The sequence below is a fragment of the Megascapheus bottae genome, chromosome 4 (assembly GCF_031878675.1).
Source record: "Megascapheus bottae isolate mThoBot1 chromosome 4, mThoBot2.hap1, whole genome shotgun sequence".
In the NCBI taxonomy this organism is placed as follows: Eukaryota; Metazoa; Chordata; class Mammalia; order Rodentia; family Geomyidae; genus Megascapheus; species Megascapheus bottae.
Genome location: NC_143512.1, coordinates 11,396,245 through 11,412,332, shown reverse-complemented (window position 1 = coordinate 11,412,332; position 16,088 = coordinate 11,396,245). Strand labels below are relative to the sequence as shown.

Genomic DNA, 16,088 nt, shown 5'->3' with positions numbered 1-16,088 from the left:
CACACACACACACACACACACACACACACACACACACACACACACACACGGACTACTATTATGTGGCTGAGCCTCAAAGACAGGCTTAGTGAAGATCACATAATCCCATTATATGAAATGTCCAGTAGAGATTTGGGGTGTAACTTCTCAGTAAGGCATGTGCTTAGCATGTACAAGTCCCTGAGCAAACACTTGCCCAAAACAAAAAAGTCTTTAGATTATGGAAAAATATACATCAGTGATTACCAGGGCTTGTATAGAATCTAGGAGCTTTTTGAAAGGTAGAAATGGACAGTAAAGAGCCATACAATGCCTAAAACAAAAAATTACATTTATATTTAAATTACATTTATACTTAAGATGAGTAGATTTTGTTGACATATATTGCATCTCAATAATTAAGTTAAAATTTAAAATTTCCAGTTTTCTCACTTGTACTTTATAATTGGTTATACTGACTCAAGATATTCTATTGCATTAACTTTAAAAAACAGAAAACCTTTTTCTATACTTCGCAGTTATTCTTATTATTACAATGCCAGGAAGAGAATCCAGGGCCTGTGAATGCTAGGCAAACATGCTACCATTAAGCTATACCCACCCCTTGGTCTTTCAGTAGTTATATCCCTGTTCAAATGTAAAGTATAGCCAGAACATTACCATTTATTGCTCATCTGTTTATTCCTACCTTTTTCCACATAGATGCTTCATTTTTAGAAAGTTTTTTTTCACCCTGATAGTTGAAGAAGAGATCAACAGATGGTTGGCATACTTGTAACTTTCCTGCAAGCTCTTGTAAGGATGGAGTGTGAAGCTTTTCTCACTATTTCCAAAATAGATGTTTTCAGAAGATAGTCTTCTGAACTTTGGGAGTGGAAACCCACAAAAGACACATTTCATTTGAAAATACTGGATTTAATACAAAATTTCACCTTGTAAACAAACTCATTGAACCATTAGTTTAACACAGAACATCACAATCGTGTATAAAAACTAAAGACAAAATGCTGGTACCAAACAGTACTTGAGGGGCCTAAGCCAGGCCTAGAAAAACTTTTTCCAGAAATAGGCAGCAGTAGCTTCAAACAGACACGAAAACAGGAGGCAGCAACCACTCCACAAACTTACAGGGTGAAAGGAAGGCAGAGCAGTGGACCATGTTAGGAACAAGGGCTGAAGGGTTGTGTTTCCTGACATTCAGAAAGGTTCACACAGTATGGACCTGAAAGGACTACAGGAGTGGGGTATTTTCTAGAAGCATCTGGAGTGTGTCCTTGCCACTCAACTCTATGGGAAGCAGGAAGGTGACCATGGCACTTGAATTCAGTGACTGCTTGCTAGCTAAACACTGAAGCCACGGCAGTGTGGTCAAATGGATCTCCTTTGATAACTACAAAGGAGTCCTTTAACAACATCGCAAAGCCCTGGGGGGAGAGTCCTGGGGTCTATAGGGAGAGAGAACTGTATGGTGTGGTGATTGGGTGCCTGAAGGGTTTGCCTCACCCACCAAAATCTTCCCCAGGGAGGCCTCCTAGATTATGCTATGAGAGCAGAACAGAAAACTAACCAAGGGAAGGAAACAAGGAACAACATTCTGCTCGGTACTCATCAGAGGGGCTGCTTCCTTTTATATAATTTAGTTACCGAAAGAGTTTGTTCCTTAGTCTGGAACCAATCCTAAATAAAGAGCAGGCCTGCTCAAGAGGAGCTCTCACAACTCTTCAAAGAACTTGTTTCCAAAATACACAAGCCCCCGAATCTTGCTCACAGTGCAAGTATAGAAATTCCTGATGGGAGTGTGTTGTACATGTGAAAAGTGGCTGAGGCAGAACAAAAACTAAAAAACTGTAACCTGGGTGTGGCAGACATTAAAATGATGGAGTATACTTTTCATAGATTTTTTTTCTAATTACAAACAAGTCATTTTCATTATAGCTAAACTTCCTGACTAGGCTCTATGTCTCACAGACAAGAACAGGAAGGTCATGTATTTATCTGCAGTAACCATTCTGAATTAAGAATTCCATTTGAAAGATACATTTCAGAAAAACTTGTCTGTCCCTATGAGGTACTTGATACTAGGTTCTAGTGCAGGCTAATCACTGTACAGTTTCTTAGAAGGCTGGCTTTTCTCAATTTCTTTCTCCTTGATACTGTACAGAGGGTCCACCAATTTATTATGAACAAGCATTAAACCTAAAAAAAAAAAAAAAGAAATAAAGTAGTTAATATAGAGGCAAGAGTTTTGCCATTATCAAGAGTAATATCTAAGGGCTGGGGGGATGGCTTCAGTGATGAAGTCCTCTATCACCTGTAAGTCTGGCACTCGGGAGGCTATGGTAGGAGGATTTAGGATTGAGGTCAGCTGGGGCTACACAAAGATACCCTGTCTCAAAACAAGCCACTCCTCACTCACAGAATGCCTGAACTTGACCATCCACTGCCATACCTGCCCACTTACCTTTGAAATACTTGACAGTCTTCACTTTCAGCTCCAAGGTGGCATCCTCATCACAAACAAACACGGAGCGGGGATGCTGCTGGAATGCAGAAACAGTCCACATATGGTTCACTCCCTCCTCGATGGCCTTGTATAGAGCAAAGGCCTTGTGAGCACCTGTGATGAGGATCATCACCTGGGGATCAGAAAACAAGTCTGTGATGGAGAAGTCCATACCAGAATTATAGTACAGCCATGCCACATGGTGGGAAGGATTATTGTTTTTAACATCACATAAGTGTTTATCCTGCATCAGCCTGTGTTTAGTGTTTATTCCAAATATATTTTCACACAAATAACCAGAAGTAAGTGGCATTTCTCCCAAAGTTTTAGGATAAGGAAATGGGGCTCCTAACAGTAACTTGTCCAAGGATATTTTGTGACCCCATAGTCCAGGCTTGGGACAGTGCCTCCAGGCAACTCTGATGCTGATGATGAAGCTTTCAAAGGCCACACCTCTTCTCCCCACAGTTAGGTGAATTTTCAAGCTAAGGGTTTACAGCAGGCTTCAGAAGCAATGCGATAGTTACCTGTGAATCTCTTAAGGTTGAATCTCAGCAATGCTATCCCTTAAGCTGGACCTTGCCCAGAGCATTTAAAATGTCTTGGTGTGAAATTTTCTGTTTCCATAAACCAAAAGCATAGTTTCCTCTTAACAGTTTAAAGTATCAAGAATGTAAATGCTGGAAAGTGATCCTAAAAAACATTTCTACTACTATTAGGTCAGAATGTCTCAAAAACTCAAAGCTCAGGTTAGGAAAATTTCCTTACTTCTAGCCCCAGGTCTTTTCCTTCCCAGGATAAAGACGGTTCCTAAATCATTGCCTTTACAAATAGTAAGCAGAGCAGCCCCTGAAGTACTGATTCAAGATTACTTGATGGAAATCTTGGTGCCAATACTTATTTTACAAAAGCTCCCTTTATACATAAAGAACTTTTCCCTGATTTACACACTTGTTTACAGAAATATGAAGGTAAAATACCTGAATGTAACCACAGAAAGCAAGGGAAAAATGCTTCTAAAATTTAAGCAGAAGCTACAAAGAAGCAAATGCTATTTGCTTTTCTAAGTGACTGTTCCCTAAGTTCTGATTAAGGCCTAATACAGTCACACATCACCACATTTGCCACCCTTGAGCACAAGGGTGGTAACCACAGCATCTCTCAGTTACAGTGGGGCATCCTTTCCTTTCAAATAGTAACCACGTACAAAGACAGAATGCAGAAATTCTCACTAGTGGTGCTGTGCTGCTCTGGCACACAGCAGAAGTCACAGACTGCAGTCCCTTGTCACAGGCAGTGAAAACTTGTGCAAAGGATTCACCACACCACAGAAATAATAGTGTGGTGTGACTTGCTGGAATTTTAGCTTTCCTTACAGTTTATCCATCTTCAGTAAGAATGTACTTTGGGAGATACCTGTATAATTAAAACAAAAGGCTGATGCTCTCATCCCCTTACCTCTCTAGCATCCATGACGGTGCCCACACCCACGGTCAGGGCCATAGTGGGCACCTTGGCAAGATCACCATCGAAGAACCTAGCGTTGGCCAGGATGGTGTCCATGGCCAGTGTCTTCACCCGAGTCCTGGACACCAGACTGGAGCCTGGCTCATTGAAGGCAATGTGTCCATCGGGGCCGATCCCTGCAGTGAGAGAGCCAGGCGCAGCCATGTGAAGTTTACAAGAGAACATCTTTCTAACTAATGCTGAAGGGGGAAAAAAGCCCTTAAAATGGTCTTTTCTCACTTGTACTCAAAGGTAGTTAACCTTCAACACGTGATCTCAACACCCAACTGCTGCTATCTGAGCTACAGGATATTGTTAACTTGCTACCACCCTCAAAAACTAAGGAGCACGCAAGTCGTTTCTGCCTCCCTAGGCCGCTGGGAAGTATGTTTATTTGTTTGTCTTTCAAGCCTAGTGTTGGGATCCTGCTTTTGGGATAGAGTTGGCAGTGAATAAAACACACACAGCACTTAGGCAGAGGTTGTCATGTTTATAAGATCTTAGACCATGTAACTTCCTGTCCTCCTTCCCATTCTTATACAAGTTAGAAATAAACTACTGTCCTTGGCACGAGTGGCTCATGCCTGTAATCCTCGCTACTCAGGCTGAGATCTGAGGATAGCAGTCCGAAACCAGCCTAAGCAAGAAAGTGTGTGAGACATCTCTTACCAGCAAAAATTTGTAAGTTAAGCTGTAGCTCAAGTGATAAAATGCTAGCCTTGAGGAAACAAGATTAGGGATAGCACCCAGGCCTTGAGTTCAAGCCTCAGGACTGGCATGAAAAAACGAAAAAGAAAGGTAGTCAAACTAAACAACTCCATGGGTGGTTTCCCAGACAGCAACAAGACCCGTATCTAGAGTCTAAATCTGAGGAGTCAACACTATGGGTTCCTGACTACTCACCACTGCTCCTGGCTAGATGATCTTGAAGAGTCATAATACAGAGAAACTGTGCTTCAGCTGGCTATTGATAGCATGCAAGAGGCTGTATAGAACCTTCTGGAATGACATGAGGCCCATGATTTTAAATGCTTATAGATGTTACATTGACTAATCTGTAAAGCCTTAAGAGTACAAATACAGAGTCTCAGAGTTCAAATCCACAAAGCATCAAAGTTCATTAAAGAGATGTCCACAATTATAGTTCCTGAGCTGCAGAACCAGAAACCCAGAAACACCCAGAGAACCCAGTCTCTCTGCCTTCCCTGCCCTGACATGGGGATAGATGAGCTCAGTGTCATGAGCAGAGGACTCATACAGACACGGTGGCATCTTAGTCTTCTTCCCATGCATGCCAGCCCCCATCCTTGCCTTGGTCAGTTGCAGGGCAGCACCAAACTCACCTCCAACAAACAGCTCGATGCCCCCTGCAGCATTAATCATCTTCTCAAAGGCATCACATTCAGCCTGCAAGTCTGATGCATTCCCATCCAGAATGTGGGTGTTTTCTGGTTGGATGTCAATGTGCTTGAAGAAGTTGTTCCACATGAAGGAATGGTAGCTCTCTGGGTGCTCTCGAGGAAGGCCTAGAAGCCATCAGTCAAATCTGGGCTGAGACAGACCCCATCTCACAAGCAAGTCACAAAGCCAACCCACAAGGACCATCAGGGGACTATCATCAGGGAGCCTTAGTCACCAGCTATTTGACCCCTAGCCATGTAAGGAAGGTTGAGCTGGTGTCCATACCACAGCCACCCCATTACCACAGAGCTGGGCTGGAAGAGCTATCCCTCAGGGCCTGGGAAGTCCCATCATTCTACCCCCTTCTCACAAAGGAATGACCACAGGTGGGAGGCTGGTGGCTTTTGGTGATAGCCTGACGACCTGGGGTAGCAGTAGACCCTTCAGGGAAAGTAGCTAAGCAGATGGGCCTAATATAGCTAACTCAATAGACTATAAGCACTAACTGATGAGAGATGTGGATGCCTCTCATCTCACCATTCACCTCCAGCACTCCACCTGAACCCCAACTTAAAATACTAGGTGACTGGGGACAATTATCAGTGGGCTTGTCTATGGACTTCAGGAAGAGATAGGGAGCTGTGATTTGATGTTTATAGTCCTAGTTACAAGATGAAAGTTCGGCAGCTTAGCTATGAATGAATGTAACTTTCATGAACTACACGTATAAAAGTGGTCTTTTTTTTCTTAGAGCCACAGGTTGTGTTGTCCAAGCTGGCCCTGATGGCCAGATTTAAGTGATCCTCCTGCCTCAGCTTCTTGAATAGATCATAAACCTTCAGCTTTGAATTAGTAAGTTTGATATATGTGTGTATCTATTTAAAACAACAATTTTTAGAAATGTATACAAAACTGAGACCATTACAAAACAATACTAGATTTTCAGTGGCAGAAAAGCTATGAGTCTCAGTGTCCCTCAAAGTGAACCTGGCAAAAAGAGGAGGGAAAAGATGGATAGTGGACGGAAATTCAGATGCAGATCCTGAGACACAACCAGAGAGAACCCCATTTACAAGCACATGTGCCAGAAAGAAGTGGCATAGAAGCAGGGCACTGGGGGCTCATACTTGTAACTTTGGCTCTTCAGAAAACAGAGTTCCAGAGGGTGATGGTTTGAAGCTAGCCTGGATAGAGAAGTCCAAAGGACTTTATTTCCAATCTGCCAGCAAGAAGTTGGGCTGGAGGCATGACTCAAGTTGTAGAGCACCAGCCAAGCAAGCCAAGCAGCCAGGCTGGGCAAGTATGAATGCCCTGAATTTAAAACCATGAGCCTGGAAATTAAAAAAAAAAAATGGTGTAGAATTGGTGAGCAGGCAGAGGGAAAGGAGGTACCTTGGCAATTCATTAAATGTTTATTATGTACAAAATGCTCTCATGTCCATCATATTCAATGCTTACAATCCATGAGGAGGACAGCTTTATTAGCCCTATCTTACAACTGTAAGAACCAAGGCTGGAAGAGACAGGTATTGATGACTAAGCCCATTACCACATACTACTGGCTCCCTATGACACAGCCATTCCTTTCCAGAGCTGGGCGTGTAATAGGCAAAGCTGAACTCAAGACACTCACCCACATACTCGTCCATATTGAAAGTCTTCACATATTTAAAGGACAGGTCTCCATTCTTATAATACTCAATTAATTTCTTATAACAGCCAAGTGGGGTGCTCCCTGTAAGAGAGACGTCAGCTATGAACACCATCACAGCCATAAATGCCTCTTTAGAACCCAGCTTCTGTGATACCCAAGAGCAAGTTGGGGCTTCTCCCCAAGGAGAACTCATTAGGTTTGCAGGTCTTCAGTCTCTGTGCTTCAGTTCCAACTGCCATTCATCTGCTACTTGCTTGTTCAGCATCCACTTACATCCTAGACTACTAACCTGTGCTCCAGGGTGGGGCTGTGTCTGTCTTGCTGCCAAATCTCTAGTGCCTGACACACTGATGACTAAAATCACTCTGATCAGTATGCAAGTGAAAGTGAGACTTGACTACTGACATATTCTTTGAGCAACAAAGCTAGGCACAGGGCCATGGATAGGGGTACAGAGGATAGACAAAAGTCACTCTGGAAGAAGATACTATCTGCAACTAGGGGGCAAGGAGCAGGGACATCCTCAATGATGGGGTCACCCTATACTTGAGGGATCAGGAAAGGAAACCCCAAATAAACTCCTGAGGTGAGTCCCACAGCAAGTGAACACCATAGGACATACAAAACAAAAGGTATCCCAGTGGATTAAAAGACTAGCTGAGCACTGATGGCTCATACCTATAATCCTAGCTAGTCAGGAGGCTGAGACCTGAGGATCTTGGTCTTAAGCTAGCCTGGCAGGAAAGGCCATGGGATTCATCTCCAATTAACCATCACTACCCCCTCCAAAAAAAGGAAAAACAAAAACAAAAAAACACAATACACAAGTAGAACTGTGGCTCAAAGTGGGAAATTGAAGCCTTGAGGAAACAAAACAAAAACCAAGGATGGAGATGGTTGCGAGTGGTAAAATACCTGTCTAGTTCTAGTGTGCACAGGGCCCTAGCACTTGCAGAGGCAAAACACAACAAAACAGGAAAAAAAAAAAAAAACCTAATAGATGCAAGGATCCTTACTGAATGGATATTGGATTAACTTAAAAACCAACCATCCATGTGCCAGGAGTTTAGTGGTAGAGCGCTTGCCTAGCATGCACAAAGACCCAGGTTCAACTTCTCGGTTACCACATACATAGAAAAAGCTGCAAGTGGTGCTGTGGCTCAAGTGGTAGAGCTCTAGCCTTGAAAAAGCCCAAGGACAGCGATCAGGCCCTGAGTTCAAGCCAGGACTAGCAAAAAAAAAACCAAAACCAAAAAAACCTAGCCATCCATAAATAATAAAGCTATGGGCAGCATAGCTTGTAGATGGTGAGGAGACGATATACTTATTTTTAGGTCTATAATGGCTGGACAATGCTTTCATTCTCAGGAGATAAGGGCTGAAAGATACAGAGAGAGGTAAAAATGTCAGAACTTTCCAGGGGTTCCAAAAAAAAAAAAAGGAAAGAATTGTACATATACAGGTAGAGACTATCTGAATCCAAGAAAAACAAAAATAAAGGAGAACAACAACTAGTAAATGTAGGTGAATGGTTCAATATTAAGTTCAACTTTTCTGAATACTTCTTTAAAAATATAGAATAAAAGATGGAAGGAAGTGGGATGCCAGTGGGTCACGTCTATAATCCTAGCTTCTCAGGAGGCTGAGATCTGGGGATCATAGTTCAAAACCAGCCCGGGCACAAAGGGCCATGAAAATTGGAAGTGGCGCTGTGGCTCAAGTGATAGAGCACTTGAGCTAAAGAACACAATGACAGTAATGACAGTGCCCAGGCCCAGAAAAATAAAACAAAACAAAAATCCCCTGCTCAAACCAGACAATGTCACTCCTCTTTTCAACCATCAACAGCTTCTCATTTCATGCTCATAATCACCAGTCCTTACTAACCCCATAACTAGGTCTCTGACCTCCCCTCTGCTTTCCTCTCGGGCATTTGTGTCTGTTTTTCTCTCTACTAGCAATGCTCTTCCTTTAAGCATCTGCATGTCTAACTCACCTCTCAGATCTTACTTTAAGTATCACTTTCTGAGACACTTCCCTGACACCAACATATCCAACGCTGTAACCTTCTTTCCTAATTCATTTTTCCTCTTCACTCTTAAACATACTCAGGTTTTCCCAATCAGCTTGTTTGTTATGTCACTTCCAATGCTATTCAAGCTTTCAAAGGCAGGATTTATACCATTTTTGTTGCTTTAGCTCCAGTCTATAACTTTGCGGCTTATAGACAGCACTTAGTAAATCTCTGTGTGAAGCTGGTAGCTATTCCCGCCCCCTCCCACACCAAAACCAAAACCAAACCAAAACAAAAAACAATCCCTGTGATGAGGCCTTAGCCATGCCTAAGCTAGACAATTTACTCCTTCTGTGAGCTCCCCACAATGAATTACTTTTCTGCTTAACTTAGCTGGAGAGTCTGTGCTTTCTACACAGAACTTTGCTCCTATTCCTTAGTGCTACATCTAACAGAAGCAAATAATTCTAGCTCTACAGGCTGAAGCCTGAGAGCAGGGAGGGGCTGGGAGCCTTGAAGAGTCTCTCTGAGGAGTTTGGATCTGACTGTGTACCAATTGGAAGTAGAGAGGCGTTACAGTAGAACCCAACTCTGATAGGGTAAAAGTTGGGTGGCTCTAGTTAAGAGAACAATGTTAATGCGGCCTCCATAGGGCTGACACACTGGTAGCTTTACAGGTATAGGCAGATAATGTTCCCACAAGCTTCTCTCTGGTGCAGAACTAAACAAACTTTGACCAAATGAAACCTGTTACTGGTCTTCTGTAAAGCTCATGAGTTGATTTTTTTTTTTACAACTTTGAATAGTTTTTAAAAATCAAAAGAAATATTTTCTTGGGGGCGGGGAGGTCATGGGGCTTGAACTCTGGCTTGGGTGCTGTCCCTGAGCTCTTCAGCTCAAGACTACCACCCTACCCCTGGGCCTGGGCATTGTCCCGGAGCTCTGTAGCTCAAGGCTACCCTACCCTACCCCTGGGCCTGGCTGCTGTCCCAGAGCTCTTCAGCTCAAAGCTACCACCCTACCCTACAGCCACAGCCCCACTTCCCATTTTCTAGTGATAAAGAGTCTCTGGGCTTTGTAGTGCCTGGGATGCCTTTGAACCTCAATCCTCAGATCTCAGCCTCCTGAGTAGCTAGGATTACAGGCGTGAGTCACTGTGCCTGGCCAAAAGAATCTTCTATTTATTTGTTATTATTTTTGCCAGTCCTGGGCCTTGAGCTCAGGTCCTGAGCACTGTCCTTGGGCTTTCTTAAGGCTAGAGTTCTACCACTTGAGCCACAGTACCACTTCTGGCTTTTTTTCCTATGTATGTGGTACCGAGGAACTGAACCTGGGTCTTTGTGCATGCTAGGCAAGCACTCTACCACTAGGCCAAACTCCCGGCCCCCAAAAGAATATTTTATAAAATAAAAGTTTTAAGTTCAAATTCTGGTGTCTATAAATTAAGTTTTATTGGCAGCTACATTCATTCACTTACATATTGTCTATGGCTACTTTCATTGCTACAAAGTCAGAGTTGAGGAATTGTGGCAGTGAGGTATAAAACATTTACTGGTTAGTCACTTACGGAAAAAAATTTCAAGTGTCTAATAGATGGGACAGTTAAGATCACTGGTGTAAATCCATCCACCTGTGAATTTACTCAGAACATTTGCCAAAGATGCAACATTCTGGTCTTTTCCAAAAGAAACTGGGACTGTTTTTCACTTACATTTTGTGCCTAATTAAGCCATATAGAAAATTATTTGACTCTCACCTCCGGTCTTCCAAGAATAGTGCTTAGCAAGTATTCTTCGAAATGCACAAGGAGGAGAAAATAATTGATTTCACAAAATGAGTACTTTAAGGCAAAAAGGTCTTCTTTTGAGAAACTTTGACAAGGCCAGAGATATAACCTAAAAATCAAGCTTTTCCTGTCTAACCAAGTTCCCATCTGCCGCAAGGTTCTACAGGAATAGCATAAAGGAAGCCTAGTTCCTTCCCAGGAAGAACTCTACTCATTTCTCCTATTACCTGAAGTCCTTCCTCAAATCCCTGGGCTCAGTGGCCCTAGCCCCTTAAACTCCACTGATGCCTACTCTCCGTACTCCTATTGTCAGCACCCTCTCCACCCCGCAACATACCAGTGGGGAGCCCCAGGGTGAAGTACTTGTCTGGCCCTGGATGAAACTGGATAATGCGGTTCCTGATGTATTTGGCTGCCCACTCGCTGGCCTGCGAATAGTTTTCCAGGATGATGAGCTTCATCTTGCCCTGACAAAAGGAATCAATGGAAAGAAGGAGGGGCAGAGAAAGGGACAGTTCAGCAACGATCTCTTCCCCCAAAACGACATGGAAAAGGCCTTGTCTTTCAGGGCACAGAGGAACTAAGGACTGGGGCCTAGAAGTCCCCATCACCGCCAGGCGGCACTGCTGTGGGAGAGACCTGGATATTAATCTCAGCTTCCCCACTTACTGACGACGCGAGGGACCTCATGAGCACCACAGTTCTCTGGGACCCTCTCGGTTTCCTCCAGTCCCATCTCCCTGATCGCACTCTGGGGCAGAGTCAACCTGCATCCCAGCGGGTACTTCCTACCCCTCAGGGCACCTAGACGGGCCTTCCGACCGGACGTCTCGGGCCTCAGGAGCAGGTAGGGCCACAGCTGAGCCGGGGGAGGTGTGTCTTCTCCCGGCGTCAGGAGAGGGGGCCCCTCGCCGCCCGCCCCGCAAGGTGAACCGTGCTGGGCTTTCCGTTTCCGGGAGATGGGCGTCCGGGCTCCCCGCGGAGGCGGCCCGCACGGCCGGCGGGGGGGTCTGCGTGTCCCCCCGCCCCGATCCTGAGCGCACCGCCCCTAGGGCCCGCCCGAGAGGGGGTGAGAACAGCCTGCCGCGGGGCAGTCCTGGGGTGCAGGGGCCCGGGGACCCCGGCCCAGCTCCGCTCCTCACTTACGCGAACGCCTCTCGAGGCAGCAACAGCGAAGGCGCCGGCAGCCCCGCCCCACCTCGCGCGGGTCACGTGCGGACGGGTCACGTGGCCGCGGGTCACGCGGTGCGCACGCCTTCCGCCGGGCTGACTCAGCGGCCCCGGGCCTCGCCGGCCTCAGCCGGTCGCTTCCGGCCTCTGGGAGGGCCACCCGCCCGCGGGAGGCCCGAGGGACGCGGTTCCGGTCCCCGGGGCTGCGCAGGGGTGGGCCGGGCGGGCCCGATCGGCTCTGTGAGGCTCCAGGGCCTGGCCCGCGCGTCCCCGCAGTTGGCTTAGGCGCCGTGGATGGGCCCAGGTGTACAGGTGTGGAAGTGTGCGTGAAGTTTGAGGTGCAGGCCGGTACTGCCATGCCTGGCAACGCACTTAGCTTTTACCCTTCACTTCCGAAACTGGGATTTTTGTGGTTGGTTGTTTGATTGAAAGAGCAAAACTTTGCAGCAATAGATATGCTAGAGAAAAAGGTAGTGCACACACCAAAGCTGTCATTGCTAACAGTGCAGGGTACATTCTAAGTTGTTTTCCCCTAACTATGCTGGGCTGTTACAGGAGTGGAAACCCGATGCAGAGTATGTATTGTGCATCAAAGCTCGGGAATTTGACCTGTCCTATTGCACCATCCATATTAAATCCCAACGAGGTGGGGTTATTTTGCTGCTGCTCCTCTTTTTTCTTCCATATATTTTTATTGTAATTAATAGAAGGGTTACATTATATTCACCAGATAGAAGGTGCATTACTTCACATACATTGATACCCTTTTTCGTGTCTTGGTCCCCATTTCCCTCTCCCCACCCCCACCCCTCATCTTGTTTTCCTCCCTTCCCTATCCTATTTCAAATAACCAAATATGCATATATACAATATATCAGATAACCAGGTGAAATACTGTAACAGGATGAGATAACCAAGGGACAGCAAAAGAGATGAGAGAGAACATAGTACATTAAGGACAACAATCACTCATTATATGACTTTTGTTTCTATATCCCAGAGGTCCTTTCATTTAGCCTCAATCTATATGGCCTTATGAATCTACATTTTGTTCTATTGTAAATCTCTGCTAGGAGAGCCTAAGGTTTCTACTGATTAGGACAAATGAGGGAAACCATTTTGCTGCTGCTCCTCTTGTTCTCCTCCTCCTCCTCCTCCTCCTCCTCCTCCTCCTCCTCCTCCTCCTCCTCCTCCTCCTCCTCCTCCTCTTCCTCCTCCTCCTCCTCCTTCTCCTCCTCCTCCTCCTTGTGTTCCTAAGGTTTGAGCAAAGGGCCTTTGGCTTTCTATGCAGGCACTTTGCCACTTGAGCCACAGGTTATTTTGTAGTATTCTTATTGATTTGGGAAACTAAGGCTTAGAGAAATTAATTTGACCAAGGGTACAAATGGCTTCAGTCATGCTTTATCGCTCAGGTGGATCTGTACCAAGTCAAAACTATAGTTTTACCTATAGCCTGCAGTGCCTCCCATCTGCTCTGATGCAGTTTGGGACCCTATATGTATCAACAAGTGGTCCATCTTACTTTTCCAAACCAGCATTTAGTGAAGCAGACATCTGAGGACATTTGGAAGCCATCTGTTCTGATGGTGGCAAAGACTTGTATGCTCATCAGTAACACCTTCCATTATATAGGGCTTTACCTGCTGCTTTGGTGCTCTTGGCTTCCTAAGATCTCCCACAATAGGCAGCAGTGATGATGGTTTTATACATGCAGAGAACGGGGCTCACAGGAGTACAGAGATTTAAAATCTTCTTACTGAGTCCAGTGAGGTTCCAGGGAAGGAGACTTCCTACTTGGAATAACAAGTTTGTGACAGAAAACAAAAGCTCATGCCTGGAATCCTGGCTACTCAAGGGGGCTACGATCTGAGAATCAAGGTTCAGAATCAGCCCAAGCAGACAAGTCAGGAAGACTCTTTTATCTCCAATTAAGCACCAAAAAGCCAGAAATGAAGTTGTGGCTCAAGTGACAGAGCACTAGCCTTGGAACAAAAATGCTCAGGGATAATACCCAGGCCTTGAGGCTCAGGCCCTGAGTTCCAGCCCCAGGATCATACATGCATGAGTGCGTATGCACACACGCGTACACACAGCTCATTACTCATCAAGGTAGAGACCAAAGAGATGTACTAATAACACAAAAGCAAAGAACTGATAGTATACAACCCAAATGTGGGTATGGGCAAATCTGATAACAGGCAGAATAAGTAGTGCTATAACATCAGGAGTATTCATAGTGAAAGAATGGATTGGGCTTGGCTTAAATTGGCCAAGGGTCAGTTTGTTTTGACATCTGGTATACTTAAATCATCTTGCTATGGAAAGGTTTTATTAATTGGCTCCAGAAATATCAGGGCTGGTCTGTTTATTAAATTTGGGTCCTCATGACATGTCTGAGCATTGCTTTAAATAAAGGGATGTTTGATACTCCCATTAAAATAGGTATCCTTACCTTAAAATGCTCCTTCCAAAATAATCTGATTTGTGAAACACTTCTGTGCTCCAAGTGATTTTATCAACTGTTTTTTTTTTGTTTTTTTTTTTTGCCAGTCCTGGGCTTGAGCTCAGGGCCTGAACACTGTCCTTGGACTTTCTCAAGGCTAGAGCTCTACCACTTGAGCCTCAGCACCACTTCTGGCTTTTTTTCTATGTATGTGGTACTGAGGAATCGAACCCGGGTCTTCGTGCATGCTAGGCAAGCACTTTAACCACTAGGCCAAACTCCCGGCCTCAACTGTTTTTTTTTTACCCCCTCAGGCTATGTCTAAGACCTTGTTACTCAGTTCTCAAGAAGGTAAGGTGAGAGGGAGGGAGAGAGCTGCTTCTTTTTATTTTTAAACATATACTACAGCTTAATGAAAGAGTATGACGTTTTAAGCAAAGAAGATTGTTTTCATGTTCTTTCACTCAAGTTCGCTATTATAATGTTCACCTCTGATTCCCGGCTCCTGTTTTCACATGTTTTATTTTCCCTGTTCTATCCTCAGTCTGGAACTCTGGGATATTTTGAACCAAGTTCAGCTATAAGGATCCATAAAGAGTCATCCCAACAGGGTCCACGTTTACAGTAGCAGAAAGCCAAAGGATTCCTGACTTTGAGGCCCTGGTGATGAGGACTTCCTGGCCATATTCTGGAATTCTTTTGAATCAGTTTTCTGTGGACAAACTCAGGAGCTCACCTAGCCTTGGGCCAGCTGTACTCCAGAGCAGCTTAATAGGGGACAGCATCATCTGCTAAGCATCCCTTGCTAAGGCAAGTTTGAACAATTTTTTAATTGTTTTAGTAAGGGTTGATTCTACTATAACAGCATTAAAACAGAAATGGAAAAAGAGAAACATTTTCTGTGCCTCATGAAGGAAACAACTCAAAGATTTAAAACATCAGCTAGTGCTGGCCAACCAGGGACCCGGGGCTGCTGGCTCAGCTAATGACCATGGGCTCAGTGTCCAACCAGCAGTTTGCAGGTGGCTGCACCAAGGCAGTGGAGAAGGCGCCCGGGCGGCTGAAGAGGCCCAGCTATTGCACTGGGCCTGCATCTGTGCGTGAGCAATCTCAGGTATGAATGGGCAGCAGCTCCAGGTCCTCACACGGCAGGAAGACTTTGTTGTTTTTATCACCATGGAGAGCAACTATTTGGAGTGCATAGCCTATTGAATTGCCTCATTTTTGCCAATTAGAGCTGGCTTTTCTGCCATAGGGTCCTCTTGAAAGCCCCTCCACTCTTGGAAATATTTCGTGGGAGACTAGGTTTTGAATTGGGCTGACCCATGTCTTGTTCTCCTTCTGCTGGAAGAATAGAAATTAGTCTAAACAGGAAACTGGTACAGAGACAGTAGAAGAGGCCCAGAGAGGAAGCCATGATTGTCTAATCCTAGGGCTCTGGGATTTTTTTTTTTCATATACCAAATCTGCCTTTTCCTAGGTTAGCCTGGGCTTACCACACACTTAACTGTATGTGTCCTTTTTTTCTCTCTCTCTAAGAAACAGGAATTGATATGGTAAAACTCTGAGACCACAGATTTGTTTCCACCTTGTACTAGCCAGACAGGGACG

The 16,088-nt window shown here is 44.8% G+C and overlaps 1 protein-coding gene across 2 annotated transcripts; it reads right to left on the bottom strand.

Moving 5' to 3' along the window:
• Positions 1 to 251: 251 nt before the first annotated feature.
• Gnpda1 (glucosamine-6-phosphate deaminase 1) lies at positions 252 to 12,056 on the bottom strand. Of its 2 annotated transcripts, none has more exons than XM_090331314.1 (7): positions 11,534 to 11,639; positions 11,202 to 11,331; positions 7,044 to 7,145; positions 5,353 to 5,535; positions 3,962 to 4,146; positions 2,462 to 2,636; positions 252 to 2,196 (listed from the first exon to the last, which is right to left on the bottom strand). In XM_090331314.1, exons 1-7 carry the CDS (start codon positions 11,552 to 11,554, stop codon positions 2,096 to 2,098), a joined length of 897 nt encoding a protein of 298 aa, XP_090187440.1. In that variant the 5' UTR covers positions 11,555 to 11,639; the 3' UTR covers positions 252 to 2,095. The 2 variants fall into 2 exon arrangements, with proteins under 2 accessions (XP_090187440.1, XP_090187441.1); XM_090331315.1 differs by lacking the exon at positions 11,534 to 11,639 and adding an exon at positions 12,011 to 12,056 and having other exon boundaries at positions 253 to 2,196.
• Positions 12,057 to 16,088: the final 4,032 nt, after the last annotated feature.

Excerpts from the sequence above, each read along its gene's own strand:
- Gnpda1 (XM_090331314.1), bottom strand. The coding sequence starts at position 11,554 with ATGAGGTCCCTCGCGTCGTCA. Across the intron at positions 2,637-3,961 it reads CCGTCATGGATGCTAGAGAG|GTGATGATCCTCATCACAGG; the intron begins GTAAGGGGATGA and ends TCTGATCCCCAG. Across the intron at positions 2,197-2,461 it reads GACTGTCAAGTATTTCAAAG|GTTTAATGCTTGTTCATAAT; the intron begins GTAAGTGGGCAG and ends TTTTTTTTTTAG.